Raw genomic sequence first — 18,469 nt, forward strand, 5'->3', positions numbered from 1 at the left:
GCAAATTAGGCCTAATCTACACTAAAACCACACCGTGGTTATGTAGTGTAGGCCTACTACAATGTGACTTTTACATGGCTGCTAATCACTTACAATGGACTCATGTCCACACATCAATTTATGTGTTGATTTTAGCTCTGCTCAGCTTCTTCTTCTTATTATTATTGCCATTATTGCTATAATTCTTATTACTATTATTATTTTTATTAATATTATTACCACTACCATTACTTTAAATTTTTATGTGGAACTTGCATTGTGCTACTGTATGTTCTCTTTCCTCCCGCTCTCTCTCTCCTACGGCCTGTAGAGGAAAGAGTAAGCTCTAGACCTGTCTGTTATGATTTGGTGCTATATAAATAAAGCTGAATTCAAACACTGTTAATACTGATGAGCTTTTCTGAGGTCTGCAACAATACAATCAGCAGTGCAGTTCACGGGTTAGACATGTCCTACTGCTGTCCATCAGAGGCTGAGCGCTGTCAGCTCTGAGTAACAGGAATACATTCAAATGCTGCGTCTCTGGGATCTGACTATCTGCACTTTCTATCTGCTGATTATGACGCCTTACATATCATGGAAACATCTGCAAAGGTTTTTCCTGAAGACTAGTTTCTCTACAATTGGAAATGCCGAGAATTTCCTGTTTCCTTTATTATACATACATGTATGTGTGTGACTCGACCAAAGCAGGAAAGAAACTTTGTGTAGAGTGACTTTATTGTTAGCTCGATGATTAATCCTCTGTAGGTGGAAGGCTGCCTGCCCTCCCTCTTTTATACAATGGATAAAGGAGCTCATAGTGTGTCTTTAAACTGAGAAACTGGGATTCACTTTAAATGGATCGCTTAAAAAATATAATAGAATCTTGTTACCCTTCATTGATTATGTGGACAATCTGTTCTTTCCAGCATCTTGATTGCTAATGGCATTCATTAGTAGACATTGTGACCTTTTCATTTTAAATTTTGAGTGCTAAGAACGTATATTTTCATTTTATTATATTGTTGTTGGTTTTATTTTTAGATTATTTAATATTTGCTCGAGGATCCTGTTTTAGTTATATTTATTTCTTCCTTGAATCTTTGCGGTACACTTCCATACCCACATAGTTATGATATAAAGGGTCCACTGCAATATGAAAATATATGAATGGACTTATTGTTACTCTCAACATAAGGAGTCTGCAATTATCTAATTGTATTGTATTTGTTTCTTTTTCGGTGCTGTTGTTTGTACTGTTAACACTGTTTTGTTGAATTGGGGAAAATGAATAAATAAAGTGACTATGTTGAAGCTTGCCTGCGTCCATACAGAGACTATATAGTCAGATTTTACCTTTTTCTTGAGGGCCTCCAGTGATTCAAACTCCAGGCGGGCCTGTTTGATCCGGATGTGTTTGGGAACATCTGGGATGAGGAAGGACAGGATGAACTTGAAGGCCAGCAGACCATGCTGAAATCACAGAATAACAAACATCAGCGATTCAAATACTTCACTTGTTTGCAGCTTTTATTTGCATCCCAAACCCAAACAGTAAGGAGAACATGCTTTGAAAGAGAGATCAACATAATTTGATTATGTTTTTATGGGATGGTGTCCTTCATGGGATACTGTGCTGTAAAATCAGAGGACAGAATAAGAGACGGGGAACATCAGGGTTAGACTGACTGCCTCTGTACAAATGTCCTTGAAACTGAATGAGGACAAGAAATAAAGCAGTTTGGCTGAGCAGCCGTACTCCAACGCTGACTTTTGAAATAAAACAATGACCATGATGTTAAAGTGCATATTTAATATGTGGTCAGCGTCAGTGACTGCTGTTGTCTGTGGCCTGTAGACCTCAGACACTTAGAATACTTTAGTCCCTGATAATGCTCTGTGTCTGAAAAACAGTCTGCATTTATCTATAAATGAATGAGTGATTCTTACAGTATCTGTTCACGGCCGCTTCATACTGCATTTAAGTTTCTCCTTCAGTTCATTAAATCCCTGCAGCACCTGAAGGCAGCAGGACACACACGTTGATAAATCTGCAGCCTCTGATTTTAGAAGTGCGCACCAGAGCCATTTACAATGTGAAATACAGTAGAACGAAGACTGAAATAGCGCTGGATTGATGCCAATCGTATAAACTGCTTCACCAAACTATTTTCATCATTGTACTAATTAACTGTCTGCAGATTTGTGGTGCTGTGTGTTCACTCTGCACCATCCAGGCAACAACATGATTTACATATCAAGGTCCTATTGCAAATATTGCGAATGCCTTCTGAGAACCCAAATATCACAATAAACCATCCTGTATATTCCACTGCATCTTGGTACACTCTGGTTTATTCATTTACAGAAAAATAGATATATGAGGGTACATATGCTGCTTAACATCTGAGCTATTACCCAGAAACCTGTGTGCTTATAAATGTCTTCTCAGATCTCAGCTTGTCTCCTCTGTCAGAAACAGCAGACCTGCACACATATGAATCAGCAGGGTGTGTGTTTTCCCATGAAGATGACAGTACACGTTCACTTACATGTATGCTGAGCAAACACACACACGATTGTTTCACTATCCCCATGGGGGGGACAGTCATTGACAAAATGCTTTCCCTAGCCCCTTACCCGAACCTTAACCATCACATCCAAGTCTTAACCCTCAAAAAGCAGTCTCTACCCGTGGGGACCTCAAGTTTTTTTTGTCCACAAGGTGACACAGGTTTCCATAGGTTAGTTTGCATTCAGGTTAAAGTCCCCACCGGGATATAAGAACATTAAACACACACACACACACACACACACACACACACACACACACACACGTGTGAACCCGCACACTTAAAAGGACGTTTGGCGCACACAAGCACCTGTGCCAGTCCACCTGGAGGACTGCCAACTGCCATGGGCTCCTTTGATTCAGCACCCTTTTCCTCATCATGGTAATGGACTCTTGTATGCTACAGTAGATGGAACAAATGGTGTGAGACTGAGAGCAGATAAGAGGGAAGACTGCTCCACAGAACTGCGTTATCAAACTAAGTGATTTGGGTAAGACGAATGATTATGAGCTTCTAGTGGTAATATTTTCAGATCTAATATTTTCTCTAACAAGATATGTTACAATTGTTGCAAACACTAATGCCAATATTAGCTTCCAAGTATGTTAACCTAAATGTAGAAACCATTCTATCTAGTCAGAGATCATAATTCCACTTTTAATTTTACTAAATTGACCTACAGTCCAATGATCTTTCTCAGGGATCTCTCTTCTTGTTTTATTCGGGATGTTACATATTATTAGTGCACAGGTAACGCTCAGATGAGGTTTCTGGGAAATTTGTGGAACCACTGTGGTGCCTTAATTTGCTTCCAAGAAGAGCTGTTAAAACGAAATGGCAATTTTGAACCTTGTTAATGAATAAAGATCTATTCTGTGCCTTTGCAGTTTATACTAAGGATTTTTACAGGCACAAGAGGACCATTTATGCCTTAAAGAAGCACAGACTAAGGAGTTTAGTCATTCCAGTCAGCAGAGCAGCTCCACTAATTAACAAGCAGAACAAGCGAAGAGATCCCTGCTCTCAGTGACACGCCATATTGATTGAAAGTGCACAATAAACACTCTAGCTCTTAGTTGATTGCTAATGCTATTCAAGGCTAATTTATATTTCCGAGTGTTCAGCAGCACAAGGTTGGGCTGACACTGAGAGGACGCCCGGTTAAGACATAAAGCAGAATGCGACCTAAAATAATGTTGTTCTTTTCAAGGTCTGACAATACATTGTGTTTTGCCAGACATAAGGGATGTGATCAAACTTCAAAAGAAGAAGAACTTGACTTGACTAATCTTCTCCTCCACCTATATGATCCCCATGTCTCCTCCTGTGCATTCACAATGGCTCAGTCCTCCCCTAGACAAAACTCAAAGCTTCTAATTGGGGCAAAAGTGAGTACTTGGTACCATCCTAAATGTTATTTTAGCCACTTTGGTAATGAGAATAATAATTCCCAGACTCAGATAGTGTCCTCACCTGAAGACTATAATCTTAAAACATGACAGCAGACAGGTCTTCGAGAGCATGCAGCTACACCGCTGACAAGGCTGGCACACATTAAGAGGACCACAGTGCAACTGCTATTTCCACTATTCAGTATTCAGCACTTAATGCTGTTACCATGACACCCCTTCACTGTTAATTGGAAAATTAGCATTTCAATCCACCATAAATCCAACTGATGAGGAACTACTAATTCTGCCATTTCGTGTGTGATCTGACATGAGCATGAATGTGTCATTCAAACTCAGACTCTCTGGCACGTGTTAAGCTGTGGAGACTACAGTCTTCACCGCTTGCTACATGCAAAGCCAACGCACACAGTAAGATGCTAGGCTAGCTTACTGGTGAGTCCAGGTCTGATGCTTTAGCTTTCGCCCCCTGGCAACTGCAAATTTAATCATCTAAAAAACAGTGTAATGAAATTACTGTGTGCTGGGCTGCTGAAAATAACCTTGGAGAAACAGACACATTGACAAGCCACATGAAAGTGGCACACATGGGCCACACAGGCCACAGCACGGCTGCAGTAATGATAAGCTGTTTCCCTTTGTTGAAATTACATTGAAGGACATTAGACTTAATTAAACAGAATTACGATTTAACCTTTTACACTAAAGCAAATTGAAAGCTAATAAAAAAACTACCTGTAATTAAAATCAACCTGCTGAACCTTTAAAGCCATGCTGGGTGTTTACTGTAATAGAATACTGTTTATTTAAAACTGGTATGTCTTTACTGCACCAGTCATTATTTTTATATTGATATACACAGCGTAACGTGAAAGGTGTCACTCGCAGTGATTATCACCCGACTCTGCAGCTCCAGTCAGCCCTGCGGTTTAGGGTTAGTGTTTTAGCGTCTTTCAGCTCATTGTTGTTTTTTCGGCTCACAACTTTACGGCTTGTTTCAGTCCCATCACTCTCATCATCCTTTACAGCAGCAGCAGGCAGCTGTTTTCTGTGAAAAAGCTCTGATAAACCCAGTGCACACTACCTGCTTAGCGCCAAACAGCAGACAGACACAGTAAGCCAGATATTTCCCTCAGGAATTGATAATGACCAAAACGGAGCTAAAAGGAGAGTTAATATTGGACTTCCATTCATCAGGAGGCCAGAAACACGACTTCAAATAAACACTAATGTTGCTCCATGTCTACTGGATGTGTAAATAGGCAACATATTTGCCCTAACACTGTCAAGTCATACTGTGTCAATGTTGTGTTTATAGCTTGTTCTGCTGCCCTCAAGTGGCCAAAAAATAAACTAAGGCAGCTTTAACTCATAATCTTTACAAATACAGTGCAGTACACAGATAACCCCTTTCCTTTCACTTTGTTGAACTGCTCAGTCTTTACAGTTAGAACATTTGAGTTTCTGTCTTGCGGTTTTAGAAGAGCTTGTTGAAGACATTTTGAAATTAGTTGACATGCATGAATTATGTGCAGATCAGTTCAGAGACGTTCAGGTTTTTTTGGCACTGATGGCCGAACACTTGAGGGAAAACCTGCGCTGTTGGTTTTGGTTCAGGACAGTCCAGGAGGTCAACAAATCACCTCTGCAACATGCAATCAAACCACACAGGCTACAAATCCATAAAAGAATTCTGAATTTTTGTGTACACTTCACCAATCACACATAAACTGACAAATCCCTCACTCTACTGTGCACGATCATGCCTCCCTGCATTGTTGGGGCTTTGTGGGCAGACACAGTTCAGACACTGTTCTGTTGCTCTGTTGCACATAAAATGAGTAGATTATAACAGACAGACCCGTGACTCTGTAAGAAAGTCTCTGTCTGTTTCTGTAGCAGGCTGGCCGGTTGCCTGGTTACTGCTCACTGATGTGTGTAAGCCCTATACAGTAATTACCCAGGTATCATAGCACCGCTGCTGGAAAGCGACGAGGCACAGCCCTCCCTCCCTCCCTCCCCAATCCCATAACCAAGATAAGAAGGGCTGAATGATTTGATTTTAACCCTCAAGTGTCTGAATCTTCTTTTTCTCTTTAAAGAATGACGATTAAAACATTGTAAAGATAATGACTGACCTAACAAGAGAAATTTGAAACTGCTAGATGAAAAACACATTTGTGGTCCTCTGTCCGCCTGAAGCCCAGCACTAATAGAGTCAGGGTTAGCAGGTCTATTCCCACCGGAGGTGGCCGCGCTTAAAAATGCATGCACTCGCAGGCCTGTTAATGGCTTTAGATAAAAAACTGCCTCTCCAATAGCAATATATTGAATGTTGTGTCAATAAGTGACATCTGTGTGTATTTGTGTGTAGCTCCCCCCTGGTACACTAAACATTATACAACCTGGCTCTCATTATTCTTCTTGTCCCATCTCTTTAATAGCCTGCTTGCTCTATTCTAGGAAATGTGCTGGATGGTAACAGGGAGGAACGTGCTTAGATGTACAATCAGCTAGTGACTCAGGTTCATCATACACAGACATGCACTGCTTTTCTCCCCTCTCTCAATCCATCTTCCTCTTCTTCTCTCTCTCTCCTCAGACTTCTCATTTCTTCTCTCAACCCTTTCCTCTCGGACTCTTTCTGCATCTCCTCCCTTCTGTCTGTTTACGCCTTCATTTCATTTGCTGACTCTTTATCACTCCTCCTATCTTCACTTTGATCTGAGCCTTCCATCACAGGTCTGTGGCGTATACTACGGAGAAGGGCACATACAAACGGATGCATGACTGATCCAGTGAGTCGTCACGTGCAGGATGATCACACAACCACACGGAAAAAGAGAGAGTAATAGCCTAACACATGCTGTGAGCTGTCCTCATTTTTTCCTGTGTTCACCAGAGCAGGACCTCACCTCCTCTCCTTATTCAGGTGACGGGGCAGAGTATAAGTCAAACAGAGAAAATCATCCCCGGGGCCAGCATGCACTCTATTGCTATAAAAAGTCATGTTCACTTCTACTCAGCCAAGGAGTATTTGAAGGAGGTGGGGATGGCACAAGAGTTCATGACTTTCCTGTCATCTCCTTGGCCGAGTTTTTAACCAACAACACTAAAAGCCTAAAGCTCTGCCGGCAGTTTCTAGAGTCTGGACATTAAACCTAAATCAAACAATACAAAAATGTTGGACGGAGCAATACTGAGGATTTTGTTATTCTTACAGTCTTACCAGCAGTGAGGTTAAAAACATTAAGTTTGTCCTGAGGACAGCACTAAACGTCACGGTGTCCATAAAAGGATAAAAGACGTTGTCCCCTTGGGAGCATAAACGGGCTCAGTAAATCTCATGGCAACTGGCCTGTTAAAGTTGATACTGTGTCCTGAAGGTGGAGCTGGAGGAAAGACCTGGGAGGGTCCACAATTAAGAGAGTTGGTCCTCTGAGGAGGATTAATGTGCTTAATGAATTACATGGCAATCTGCCTTTTAGTTCTATAACAGCTCTTCTGTACAAGTTGATACTTTAGCTTGACAGTGGCCCTGGGGGTAAAGGTCTGCGGCTCAACAAAAACTTTGGAGTTCATCCTCGAAGGACAATTAATGTCCACAGCAAATTTACTGAAAAGCTGTGGAAAGTGTTGGACGGATGAGCGGACGGGACCGTCTTCACCATTCTGAGCCCTGCTGCTAGTGGGGCAAGAATGGATAAGCAATAACAAACGGGGAGAAAATGTGAAGGAGGTTTGAACATGAGGATTTCATTTAGTTACCTTGTTTGGGAAACTGTTGCAAAACCACTATGTCACCTGGCTTCTTTAGGCACAGTTGTACAAGATATTTTCAGTCTGTTCTATCTGTATTTTTGAGTCAGACCACTGAGAATCTATCATGACTGAACTGCAGTCCTGTTTCTAGGGATGCTCGAGGCTCTATATGGATGGCAATGTCGGTTAGTGGGTCGAATTTGGTCCAGACTGAAATACCTTAACAACTATTGAATGGATTGGCATGATTGCCATTCAGTGGAAATATGGTTCCCAGAGGATGAATCCTGATGACTTTGGTGAGCCCCTGCTTTTCCTCTAGCGCCACCATGAGGTTCACATTTGTGCTTTTGAGTGAAATGTCTCGACAACTACCGGATGGATTGAAATTTGGTTCAGATATTCATGTCCGCTTCAGGATGAATTATAATGACTTTGGTGATTCCTTAACGTTTCATCAAGCGCCATCATCAGGTCAACATGTTAATTTCTCCAGTAGTTTGGTGTATGACAAAATACCTGCAAATCAGCATGTTAACATAGTCATCGTGAGCATGTTATTACGCTGACGTTAACATTTAGCTCAAAGCACCACTATGACTAAGTACATCCACACAGAGCTGCTAGCATGGCTGTAGACTCTCAGTCTTGCTGTACATTCTATTACAAGTATAAACTAATCTTCTGCATGCGTATAAAGCTTTAAAACGTGGAGCCTTTTGTGCAGTCAGCCAAGCTGAGAATGCAAAAAACCCTCCAATGAAGTAAAACGCTGTGGGTTGCTATCAACAGAGCACAAGTAGCCTACACTGTGGTTCTCACAATGGAGCCTGTTGACTTTCCTTTATAAGGCCTCCGGGGAGTCTGCAGCAAAATGAGGATCCGCTTAATTCACTTGGTTGTTCCTAATTAGCACTATATAAGAAATGGGTTTCACTCTAACTACTCATCCCTCACTTACAATGTCAACAGTCAATACTACAACAATAACAGTGACAAACGGCTGTCCAGATGGGGGGTTCCTGGGACAAAAGACACATCTGGGAGTCAGTGCTCTAAACCTGCAGTAGCCTGCGAGGCAGAGCGAGGCTAAAATAACTCAATCTATAATTCTCCAAAGGAAGGTTTAATTAAACACAAGGCTATCCTGACAGCTGCTGAAGAACAAAAACATTTTCATGAACAGTGGAGTTTATCATTCAGCTCCGTGTGCAGACCATACAGTTAATCAAACATGCGGAGGATCAATATGACCCAGTTTCTGCCTCAGCATCAGCAGAGACCCGCCGTACAGTGAGGTACAGTAGAACTTTATAGAGCGTTTTACAGTCGGAGACAATAACTAGATGGTTAGAACAATCATCCCTCAGGAGTTTGTTAAGGCAGCACAATCATACAAACGTTTTCTCTATGAATGTCCTAAAGAAACCTCTCCACGCTGCATCATCCCCCCTATTCACCACAGCCTCACTATTTCTCTGTTTGTGCTGTTATTTTGAGCTTTTTCTCTGGAGGCATGAGGTGTATGTGTGTGCGAACGTGTGCGTTTGTTAGGCGATGTGTTTGCGCCGTCTGAATGCAACACAGGAAAAAGGGGAGTGAGCCGATGCTAACATTACTAGAGGTGGACTCAGGAGAGGAAGAATCTGGAGTGGGAACGCTGGATTTAACAAAACACACAAAAAAGCCCAAACAATGATAGGCTGACGGGAATATACACACAGTGCAAAAAACATTTATGCACACACACTTATGCACACAAAAATCCCCCACCATCCCTTCTCTCATTTCTCTCTTTCCCCTGTCCTCTCTGTCTCTCTCTATCACTCACAGATCTGTGTGGAACTAGTTTGGACTCTGGCTCCATCTAGTGAGCAAATATCTTCATCAGCCCCTCGACTACTGTGGTGTGGTTGAGGATATATGCGGGCGCAGAGCAGGGCTGTAACTCCATGCTTTATACCTATGGTACACCCACACAGGTGTTTTCACTTATTTTACCTGATTAGACCTCTTGTCAAGGTGACCAGATTTTGTTCCTTATTCATTTCAATGAGGAGCAGGGCGAGACGTATTCATACCGTCAGGACTGTGTCGGAGTGTAAGGACTGTGCTTGATTGACATCTTTTCACTCCAGTGTTGCACCAGTTCAGGCAGAACAACTTTTGAAGACTTTTTGAAGTTGTACGTAACAACTGTTTGTTCTCATCGGCACGCCGTGTTTGGTGACCCCCACATAATCCGATCATAGCTCCACCTAATTTCAACCTGAGCAGAGGTCTAATCAGAATGACACCTGTGTGGATGTTCAGGACCTTTGATTTTTATTCTTACAGCGGTTTAAACACTGAACATCGTAGTTGTAAGAACACTGTTGTACCCAACCAAGTATGACAGAAGTGAGACTAGACCTTTTTCACGGCAGACATTTTGGCATGTCCTAGCAGGAAAATAACGGGTGTAATTGATAACATTAAAAATGACTGCATTCCATTTAGGTAAGCTACTGTCAGAATGCTGGTGTGCTGCATTCTGGCTCACTGAGACACTTAATGGAACTGAGCCATCGTTAACTAAATTTGTTTCACCGGCGCTTTTCCTGCTATGAAAAGTAAACATGTCTGCCGTGAAAGGTCTATTCACTTTCAACCAAATTCAGTGAAAAACAGACTTGTCCCTGCTCCTTATAGGCTGGACGGGACGCGCTTGTGTTCTTCTGATAGGAGACGAGACAAGCCAAGCCTTGTTTTATAATAAGTCATACCAAAACAATTACCGTGGAATACCACTGATGTACTGCAAAACACAGCACAGATGGCCTACTGTTCTATGTAGATAGATAGTGTATGTGATCATGCACATGGGAGTGTCTTTGTGTATGCGTGTGTATATGAATTACCTCAATAGCCACTGTCCACAGTATGAGCTGTGTCTCTGAGTCGGGGAAGTAAGCCTTGACTTGCGGAGATATGCCGATCAGCGCACAGTTGGTCACAACAGCTATCACACTCATGGCCTCAAAGGCGAGCTGGACACAGACACAGACACAGACACAGACACAGTCAGTGACTTGTTTCCGAAAATGAAACTGCCAGCTGGGCACAGTGTAGAGTCAGTGATACCTTGTTCTTCATCAGCTGGCACATAGACAGACGTGAACTATGGCAACAAGAGAGCATGTGTGTGTCTATTATCGGTCTTAAGCTGTTCAATAATATTTGAACATTTGCTTTGGTGTGCACTTTAAAAACAAAGAACATCAGGTCACGTGTTTAGCTTTTTATTTTCTTAAAAATCACCTGCCTCCTTCGTGTCAAGAAAAATCTGATAAATCCATAATAGTTGCTGAAGCAAACTGATAGTTCACAAAACAAGCCGGCAGTCTTTGTGCGTCTCACCTGCCAGACTCCTATGTTTGCTGCCGGGTCAGAGAAGGGTCGTTTGAACACACGACACATCTTGAAGGCGTCGGAGTAAACCTCGGTGATGTTGTTCAACACCACCAGGACAGCAGCCAGAGGGTAGACGCAGGAGAACAGACTGACGTAACCAAACAGCAGGAACAGCTCCAGGTAGTCATCAAATGTACCCTGAGAGAGAGAAGCACAGACAGGCATATGGATCTACACACACACACACACACACACACGGAGCCATGATACTCATTTGTCTTGTGTATTGAATAAATTCTTGTGTAGAAAAATCAAGAAATCGAGGTTTTTATCCAAATCGGAGTGAAAAGACCTTGTGCACCTACCAGGTACGTACTCATGTCGGCCTCCAGCCAGACCTGCGCCGGCAGAGGAAGCTCTTTTTCCTCCAGAGTTCTTCTCTTTTGGATTTTGCGGATCATCTTCTTGTTGCGTCTCCTCTGGAGCCAGTAGGGCAGGAAGGCCTCCATGAACTGATTCAAGATCTGACTGGTGATCAACAAGGTGGCCAGACTCTGGATACAGAGAAGAACAGAAGATGAAGAGCATGTGAAGGAAGGAAACAAAGGAGAAAACAAGAAAAGAAAAAAGAAATTAAACAAATGGAGGGAAGGAGAGGAGGAGGATGAAGGGAAGGTAAGCCTACCTGTCTGAGGAGCACCATGTCCTGCATGACAAAGGCGATGTAGAACAGCGAGGCGAAACAGTTGAAGAAGTTGAACTACGGGGAAAAGAGTCAAGACAGCGATGATAAGTGGTGTGTGGCACTCTGATCACTGAAGGATGAAAATGGCAATGTTGAAAAACATAAATATGTTGTTTTTATACTCACTACTAATACTTTGAGGACCAAGTGATTCTGATAGGAAGACTCCAGCCTGTGATTTTCTACATACATACACAGAGAGGAAAACAGTAACACAAATCAACTGCAGAGAACCTCAGCTCTTTCCACCCACATCACATTTCCTCACTCGTTCCACAGAAACACATTCAAGCCTACAGCCTATCACCGCCAGTCTTCCCATCTGCATTTTAGTTTATGTTGCCTGACATCCAAAAGGAAACATGAAAATATCAAAACGTTTCCCTATGTGAAGTTTATAAATGCGTTACAATAATGTCGTTTGTACGGGGCCGTGACCACCTGGTTAGGTGGGGGTGCATTCTGTAAAGGCTTGAACTGTCCCTTAGTGTCACAGATGTGTAGATGCGAGTAGATGCCTTTCAAATGAGGTAACTTGATAGTGACAAATATTTTTCTAAGTAAGTCTGAGTAAGTTTGACTTAAGTCATTTCAACTAAAGATCGAGCCCCATTTTTCTTAAAGACAGAAAAAAACGCTTAGTGCCAAAGTGTGCCAAATCATCATGATACTTGTCTTAATGTAAGTCTGTTATCATTTCTTTGATCTAGGGCTGCAACTAAACATTATTTTCATCATCAATTAATCTGTTGTTAATTTCTTCAATTAATGGATTAATCATTAATATAGAAAATTTCCATTAATAGCAAAAATGTCCATCTCAAATTCACGGAGTTTAAGGTGACATCTTCAAATTGCTTGGAAGCAGGAACTGGGATAATGTTTTAATGCCTTAAACGATGATACTGAATCGAAAATGTTGTTGATTGACTTTCTGTTGAATAAAAGACTATTTGATTCAGATTTAGTGCATGCGTGTGTACTGTACATAAAACAATCACTGCTACTCACCCCACTCGGTGAGGAACTCAGCAGCATATCTGTAGATGAGGTTCATAATCTCTATGACCACGGCGTAGATAATACTGGGGATGAACAACAGTATTCCTGTCCAGAATGTGGGTCCTCGTCGTGGACTGACAGTGCCCATCCCTCCATCTGAAAGTAGATCATCATGACATAGAGGGACGCGTAGAGGCAGAGCAGGACGAAGGGCAGGGACACAAGGTAGATACGCAGCTGCCTCTTGGCGTTGGGGTAGAGAGGCTCCTCGCGGCCCGTCACAGGGTTGAACCCGAGGACGCCGTGGAAACCAGGCCGAGGTTCTTCAAAGGCCTTCTTTCTGCTCAGTGTGCCCCACCTGTAGGCCAGTGAGGCGCTGCAGCGCTTCCATAACTGGCGGAGGAAAGGTTCAACTAGTCAGTTACTCAGCTTTCACTAGATTGTTATTCATCCAAGCTACATTATATCATACTCATGTAATTCATCTGGCTGCATTATCACTTTATTCATTTTTTAGAATTGTTTTAATAGTCAAGTTTCTTCTTCTTAAGCCCCTTTGGTAGTAATTCCACTTCAGGTGACCAAGTGACTGGTTTATAGTACAATCACTGCCCATACCTCCAGGATAACAGTGCACCAGACCACGTTGAACACAGCAAAGACAACATATTTGTCGTAGTCCTCCCAGTCGAACAGATAGTAAGGCACTCCAATGAGAGCCATAGGCACCAGTGCAAAGGTAAAGTACTCCAGGAAACCAAAGTACAGGGCCTGACCCTCACCATAGTAGTGTCTGATGTCGTCTGGGGATAAAGAATGGAGAGGAAGTAGTGGGTAGGAACATTAATGAGAGAAACTTCAACTCAGTCAAAATATGACAGGAATATTATTGGAAATTGAAGAGAAATAAAAAGAGGAATAAAACATCCACAAAGGTTGAGAACAACTCTGAGCTGGAAGGCAAATAGAGCACCGTGATCATCACTGTGAGGGCAGAGGTGTTTAAGCATGTGGAAGGAGTAACAATGAAAGGTATGAAACGAAAACCTCTGAACAGATTCCCTCCATACATCAAAACAATTGTTCGTCCTGGATAATGTGGATTATTTGTGCTTATCTCACAAGGTTTCCACAAGAAAGACTATGAGAGATAATCTGTACTTCTTCCACTTACCAAGAGGCTGAAGGGACAGCTTCACCTTTCTGTACCAAGAAAAAGACAGTCTCTTCAGTTCCTCCTTTTCATGGAGAGGAAAAATTTGGATCAGGATCCCCTTGGACTGCAGTCTGCGAACTAGGATGTAAATAAGAAAACAGCATGTTTCTTCCTGTGTTGCCATTTTTTGTAATATTTTCCTGCAATCAATTCACTTCGGTGCCAGCATCATACCATACTTACCTGCTTCCACAATGTAAGTCATGATGAATGAAAATGTGGTGTATAGGCAGTGAAGCTTTTTTTTGCTTAAAGTTTGAATTATTTGGAAGATGTTTCACTGACTTTTGAGTGACATGAAAACAGCCTTGTTGCATTTTCATCCCTCACTTTGTTTGTCTGAACTCACTTTCCCAACCAAATAAACATGCAGCTTAATTTTCTAAAACAAAGGACAAGCAAACAATAGCTGGGAGCTAGCCCGTTGTACACAATGTCTGTAGCAATAATTCCTATTGTCTAATACAGAGTAACTAAATACCACTACACGAAAGCTCTATCATTTCATCTGCCATTTCTTGAGTGCATCATTTGTCGAAAATGATTACATTCTGCTTTAACACGACTTGTCAAACACAGGCGCTGAATAGAGGCACCCTATCTCCACTGCGAGTGCATTGCTTCCTTATCTCGCTTTGGGAATATTTCACCGCATTTGCATATGTATTGTTTCCATACTGTAGCCACAGAGAGAGCAAGAGCGACAGAGAGAGAGAGAGAGAGAGAGAGAGAGAGAGAGGGAGGTACAGAGGCAGTAGTGGGGGGGACAGGCTGTGTTCAAATTCAACATTTCACTACTACTAACAAACTCTACGATATACTAGAGGAACAATTTCTATGTGCCACAATAGCTGCTGAAATCCTGTCACAAGCTGAAACTGAAGAAAAAACAATCTGCTACAGAAAGAAGGAAAAAACGCACCGATTATGTTGATTTTCAACTAAGTAAAATTCAGTATTCAGTGGCTATTGTTCACAGTTATTATCACTGCTGTTACTAATTGGTACTCTTGACAAACAATCATTCAGCATTTGCTTTGGTTTCAGATACTTAAGGGATTCATTTAGAGCAGCATATAACAAGTATTTTCATTCTCAATTAATCTGTGAATCATTTGCCCAATAAACAATTCATGGTTTAGTCTATAGAATGTCAGGACAATTGTGAAAAATGCCTATTACAAGTTCCCCCGAGTCCAAAGTGACATTTAAATTGCTTGTTTTGTACGACAAACAGTCCAAAACCAAAAGCCATTCAATTTATTAAAATTAAAATTCTAAATTAAACTATTTAGGGGTGGGCAATAAGGATGAAATCCCCTATCATGGTATATGTAGCTTCATGCCGAGATATGCATACTGTATATACTGTGATCCAGTATATTTTCTGGACAAATCAACTAAGACATTGTTTCTAGATAAAATAACCAGATGACTGCTTTTGTGTAATCCAGTGAGTTAAATAGCTGACGAATCAATAAACGTCACCAAATTTCTCCGCCTACAAACTGACCGAGGGCGAGGTGGATAGACACTCACTGATAGATTTCCCGGGGTAGAGCTTGGCCTGGGAGTGTCCTGGTACATGAGTCTCATCTTTGGCTCTTAATGTGTCCAACTCATGTTTAATGATGTACTGACACTCAGCCATACTGAGGAAGTCATCCCCATCCCCTGGAGAAACAGAGCAGATGAGACGCACACAGCAAACACACAGCCACCGTGACATTCACAACAAAGGCATGTTAAACAGCATTACTGCAGCAGCTCAGAGGCCAGCCATTTCAATCTGTGACCAATACTGCAGTCAGACTGTGTCAGCTACAATAACAGCAGTCTGTTCTGACACTACAGTTCCTTTTCCCCCAGCTCTTCTGATTGTGGAGCACCTTGCGAGACTTGGAGCTGTGATGATTAGAAATCAGCTACATGTTGGAACCGTGGTTTTAATGCAGCAATGATCCGGCACCGTCAAACAGCAGTGACTCATTTACCTTTACCGCCGTTAGTTTCAGCCCGAAGGTTCACTACTTTAGGGCTGAAACTGCCCTGCCTTATCTGTCTTGCGATGTTGTAATTGATGATACTTAAGATTAAACTTTTTAGGGTTTAATACAAGCTTTAACATGCCTATATAACACATATCATACAGAGTGGTACTTCACAGTAAGGTTGCAGCCAAGACAAGAATAAGAAACACTAAATCACTGTAATCCTACAAGTGTCATGGACATGTGCATTCTCAGTCATTCATCAGATGATTGGCTGCTAAATGCTCCACTATGTTGACCAGCTACTCTAACTGTGCCTGTCTGCTGCTGAGCAGGTAGTGTACAGAGGAATCTCTGAAATCAGCTTCCTGCTGCGGCCTAAAACGACGCTGTGAGAGCGGTGAGAGTGAAGCAAAACAGTAAAGCTGAGGGCCCGACAGCTGAACAATGAGCTGAAAGTCCCGATAAAGCTCCGGAAGCCGAGGGGAGCTGCAGATTCAGGTGACAATTCTCTGTAGGCTCATCACTGCCAGCGACCTCTTTCCCATGGTTACACTGTTTTCACCATGTCATTGATACATTGTTATTATATACAGTAAGACTTTATTCTGCAGCAGAAATACTTGCAGGACAAACAACAGCCTTCATGCAGCCTCCTCCTGGACTTTACCTTTAAAGTCTTTGAAGTTGTGTTTGTTGGCACAGGTGAAGCCTCTCATGGATCCATCACTGAACTCCTTGAAGAGGCCCACATCCTCAGCACCAGAGAGCAGCCTCTGCCATGTAGCCCCCACCAGGAACATGTTGGGGTTTTCCTTCTCCCGAGCCCCGACTCCAGGGCCCAGCTGCTCCACCAGCAGCTCGGCGCCTGGGAGAAATGATGGAATTCATAACACTGAATGTAATGGCAAACTGTGGAAACAAATGTTAGCGTGGAGTAGATCAGCTCCAGCGTCCAGACCTCCATTCTGTTGTTGGTCTCTTATCCTGCTCAGTAGCCATGCAACGGCTTCCTCCTTGGTGTCTGAGGCCAGCTCCACCACCACCAGCGGAGTGAACCTGGAGTCACTGCTGTCTCCTGACGGCCCCTGCAGCATCTTCCCCTCTCCCAGGGCCCCTGCACCAGAAATCAGAGGGAAAGTAATGTCAAAGAAAATGTCTAGGAGTTTATATAGAATTTATATCTATATGATAATTAAAATGTATGATATACTATTTTAATAATAAAACATATATCAATTTAAAACTTAGATATTATATTATTATTTTGGGACTTGGGCGTGCTATTGTGTGCTTTAACAGAATCAGGGAGTGCGTGTTTAATGTAAACAACCCACATAAAAGAAAATCAAAAGAGGCATGTGCTCAGACCTGGCAAAGATGGCAGTCGTGAGGGCACAGGCTAACAATATAATCAGGAAATCTCACTGACGGGTTTACACATGGTGTCTCAACAGCCGCTCCACCTAAGTAGCCCATGTACAGAGTCCTCCCGGCAATAAAGGCATCTTATCATCACCAGCGCAATCAGTACTACTATGATCTACTGTGCTGGGTGAACTCATTTTATTCCACTTCCACAAACTGTAAGGGCAGTGGCCTGGTGAGAGGACGACAGATATAGTCTACTGACATAAACAGCTGGCCGATTCACACACACACACAGAAGGGGAGAGGCTTGTGTAGGAGCGACGCGTGTGTAAAATAGGCATTAGTGGCAAAGTAGTAGTGAGAGAGAGAGAGAGAGAGAGCGCAGAATGCCACAGGGTCGATGCCTACTGCCTACTTCCGAGCTAACCTCTCTACTCACCCAGATCTGCGGCTGTGTAGGAAGCGTCGCGGTAGGAGCTGCCCTGCTGATCTGTGAACAGTCAGACCGACTCACACACACACGACACGTCTGCGGGCCTGCAGGCTGCGGCACCCGGCGGACTTCAGCTGTGTTCCACGTCACGAAGCAGCGCAGCGCAGCGAACTTCAGCTGTGACACCCGCCGACGTTACAGTCACGTGCCCGCTGTCACTTTGCCAACGGGCTGAGATTTGACCGCAGAACATCTGAGTTTTTCTCTGTGTTGTTCCGCAACGATCCAACACCGACCCACAACTTCCGCCTTTTCGACACTAATTTCTGTTTTTCAAGTAGTCATTTTTAAAATGGAAATAACAAAGAGTGCATTTTTAAAGGAAGAAAAAATTGACCAATAGGCCCATCCCGTGGATTTTGAGCGATTTTCGGATGCACCAATCAAAATGCTTTCAACCCCGTCGACACCTAATTGTTTTTTAATGTAATTACTTGCACATAATAATTAGGGTTCAAACCGCTAAAGGTAGCACCCTCTTGAGTTTGTGCCGGTTTATTATTATTATTATTATTTGTCTTATGCCGCGGCT

The 18,469-nt window shown here is 42.5% G+C and overlaps 1 protein-coding gene across 1 annotated transcript in view; it reads right to left on the reverse strand.

The window, feature by feature from the left end:
- ano10a (anoctamin 10a) overlaps nucleotides 1-18,469 on the reverse strand; it is a 31,899-nt gene extending 13,430 nt beyond the window's left edge. Inside the window, 14 exon segments of the mRNA XM_044207982.1 lie at nucleotides 1,339-1,455; nucleotides 10,627-10,755; nucleotides 11,126-11,317; nucleotides 11,485-11,673; nucleotides 11,805-11,879; nucleotides 11,991-12,046; nucleotides 12,876-12,986; nucleotides 12,989-13,259; nucleotides 13,485-13,669; nucleotides 14,041-14,160; nucleotides 15,622-15,756; nucleotides 16,744-16,941; nucleotides 17,035-17,190; nucleotides 17,884-18,469. Coding sequence (XP_044063917.1) covers nucleotides 1,339-1,455; nucleotides 10,627-10,755; nucleotides 11,126-11,317; nucleotides 11,485-11,673; nucleotides 11,805-11,879; nucleotides 11,991-12,046; nucleotides 12,876-12,986; nucleotides 12,989-13,259; nucleotides 13,485-13,669; nucleotides 14,041-14,160; nucleotides 15,622-15,756; nucleotides 16,744-16,941; nucleotides 17,035-17,170 — 1,914 coding nt within the window. The 5' untranslated portion in view covers nucleotides 17,171-17,190; nucleotides 17,884-18,469.

This window comes from Siniperca chuatsi, linkage group LG9 (genome assembly GCF_020085105.1).
Source record: "Siniperca chuatsi isolate FFG_IHB_CAS linkage group LG9, ASM2008510v1, whole genome shotgun sequence".
NCBI lineage: Eukaryota > Metazoa > Chordata > Actinopteri > Centrarchiformes > Sinipercidae > Siniperca > Siniperca chuatsi.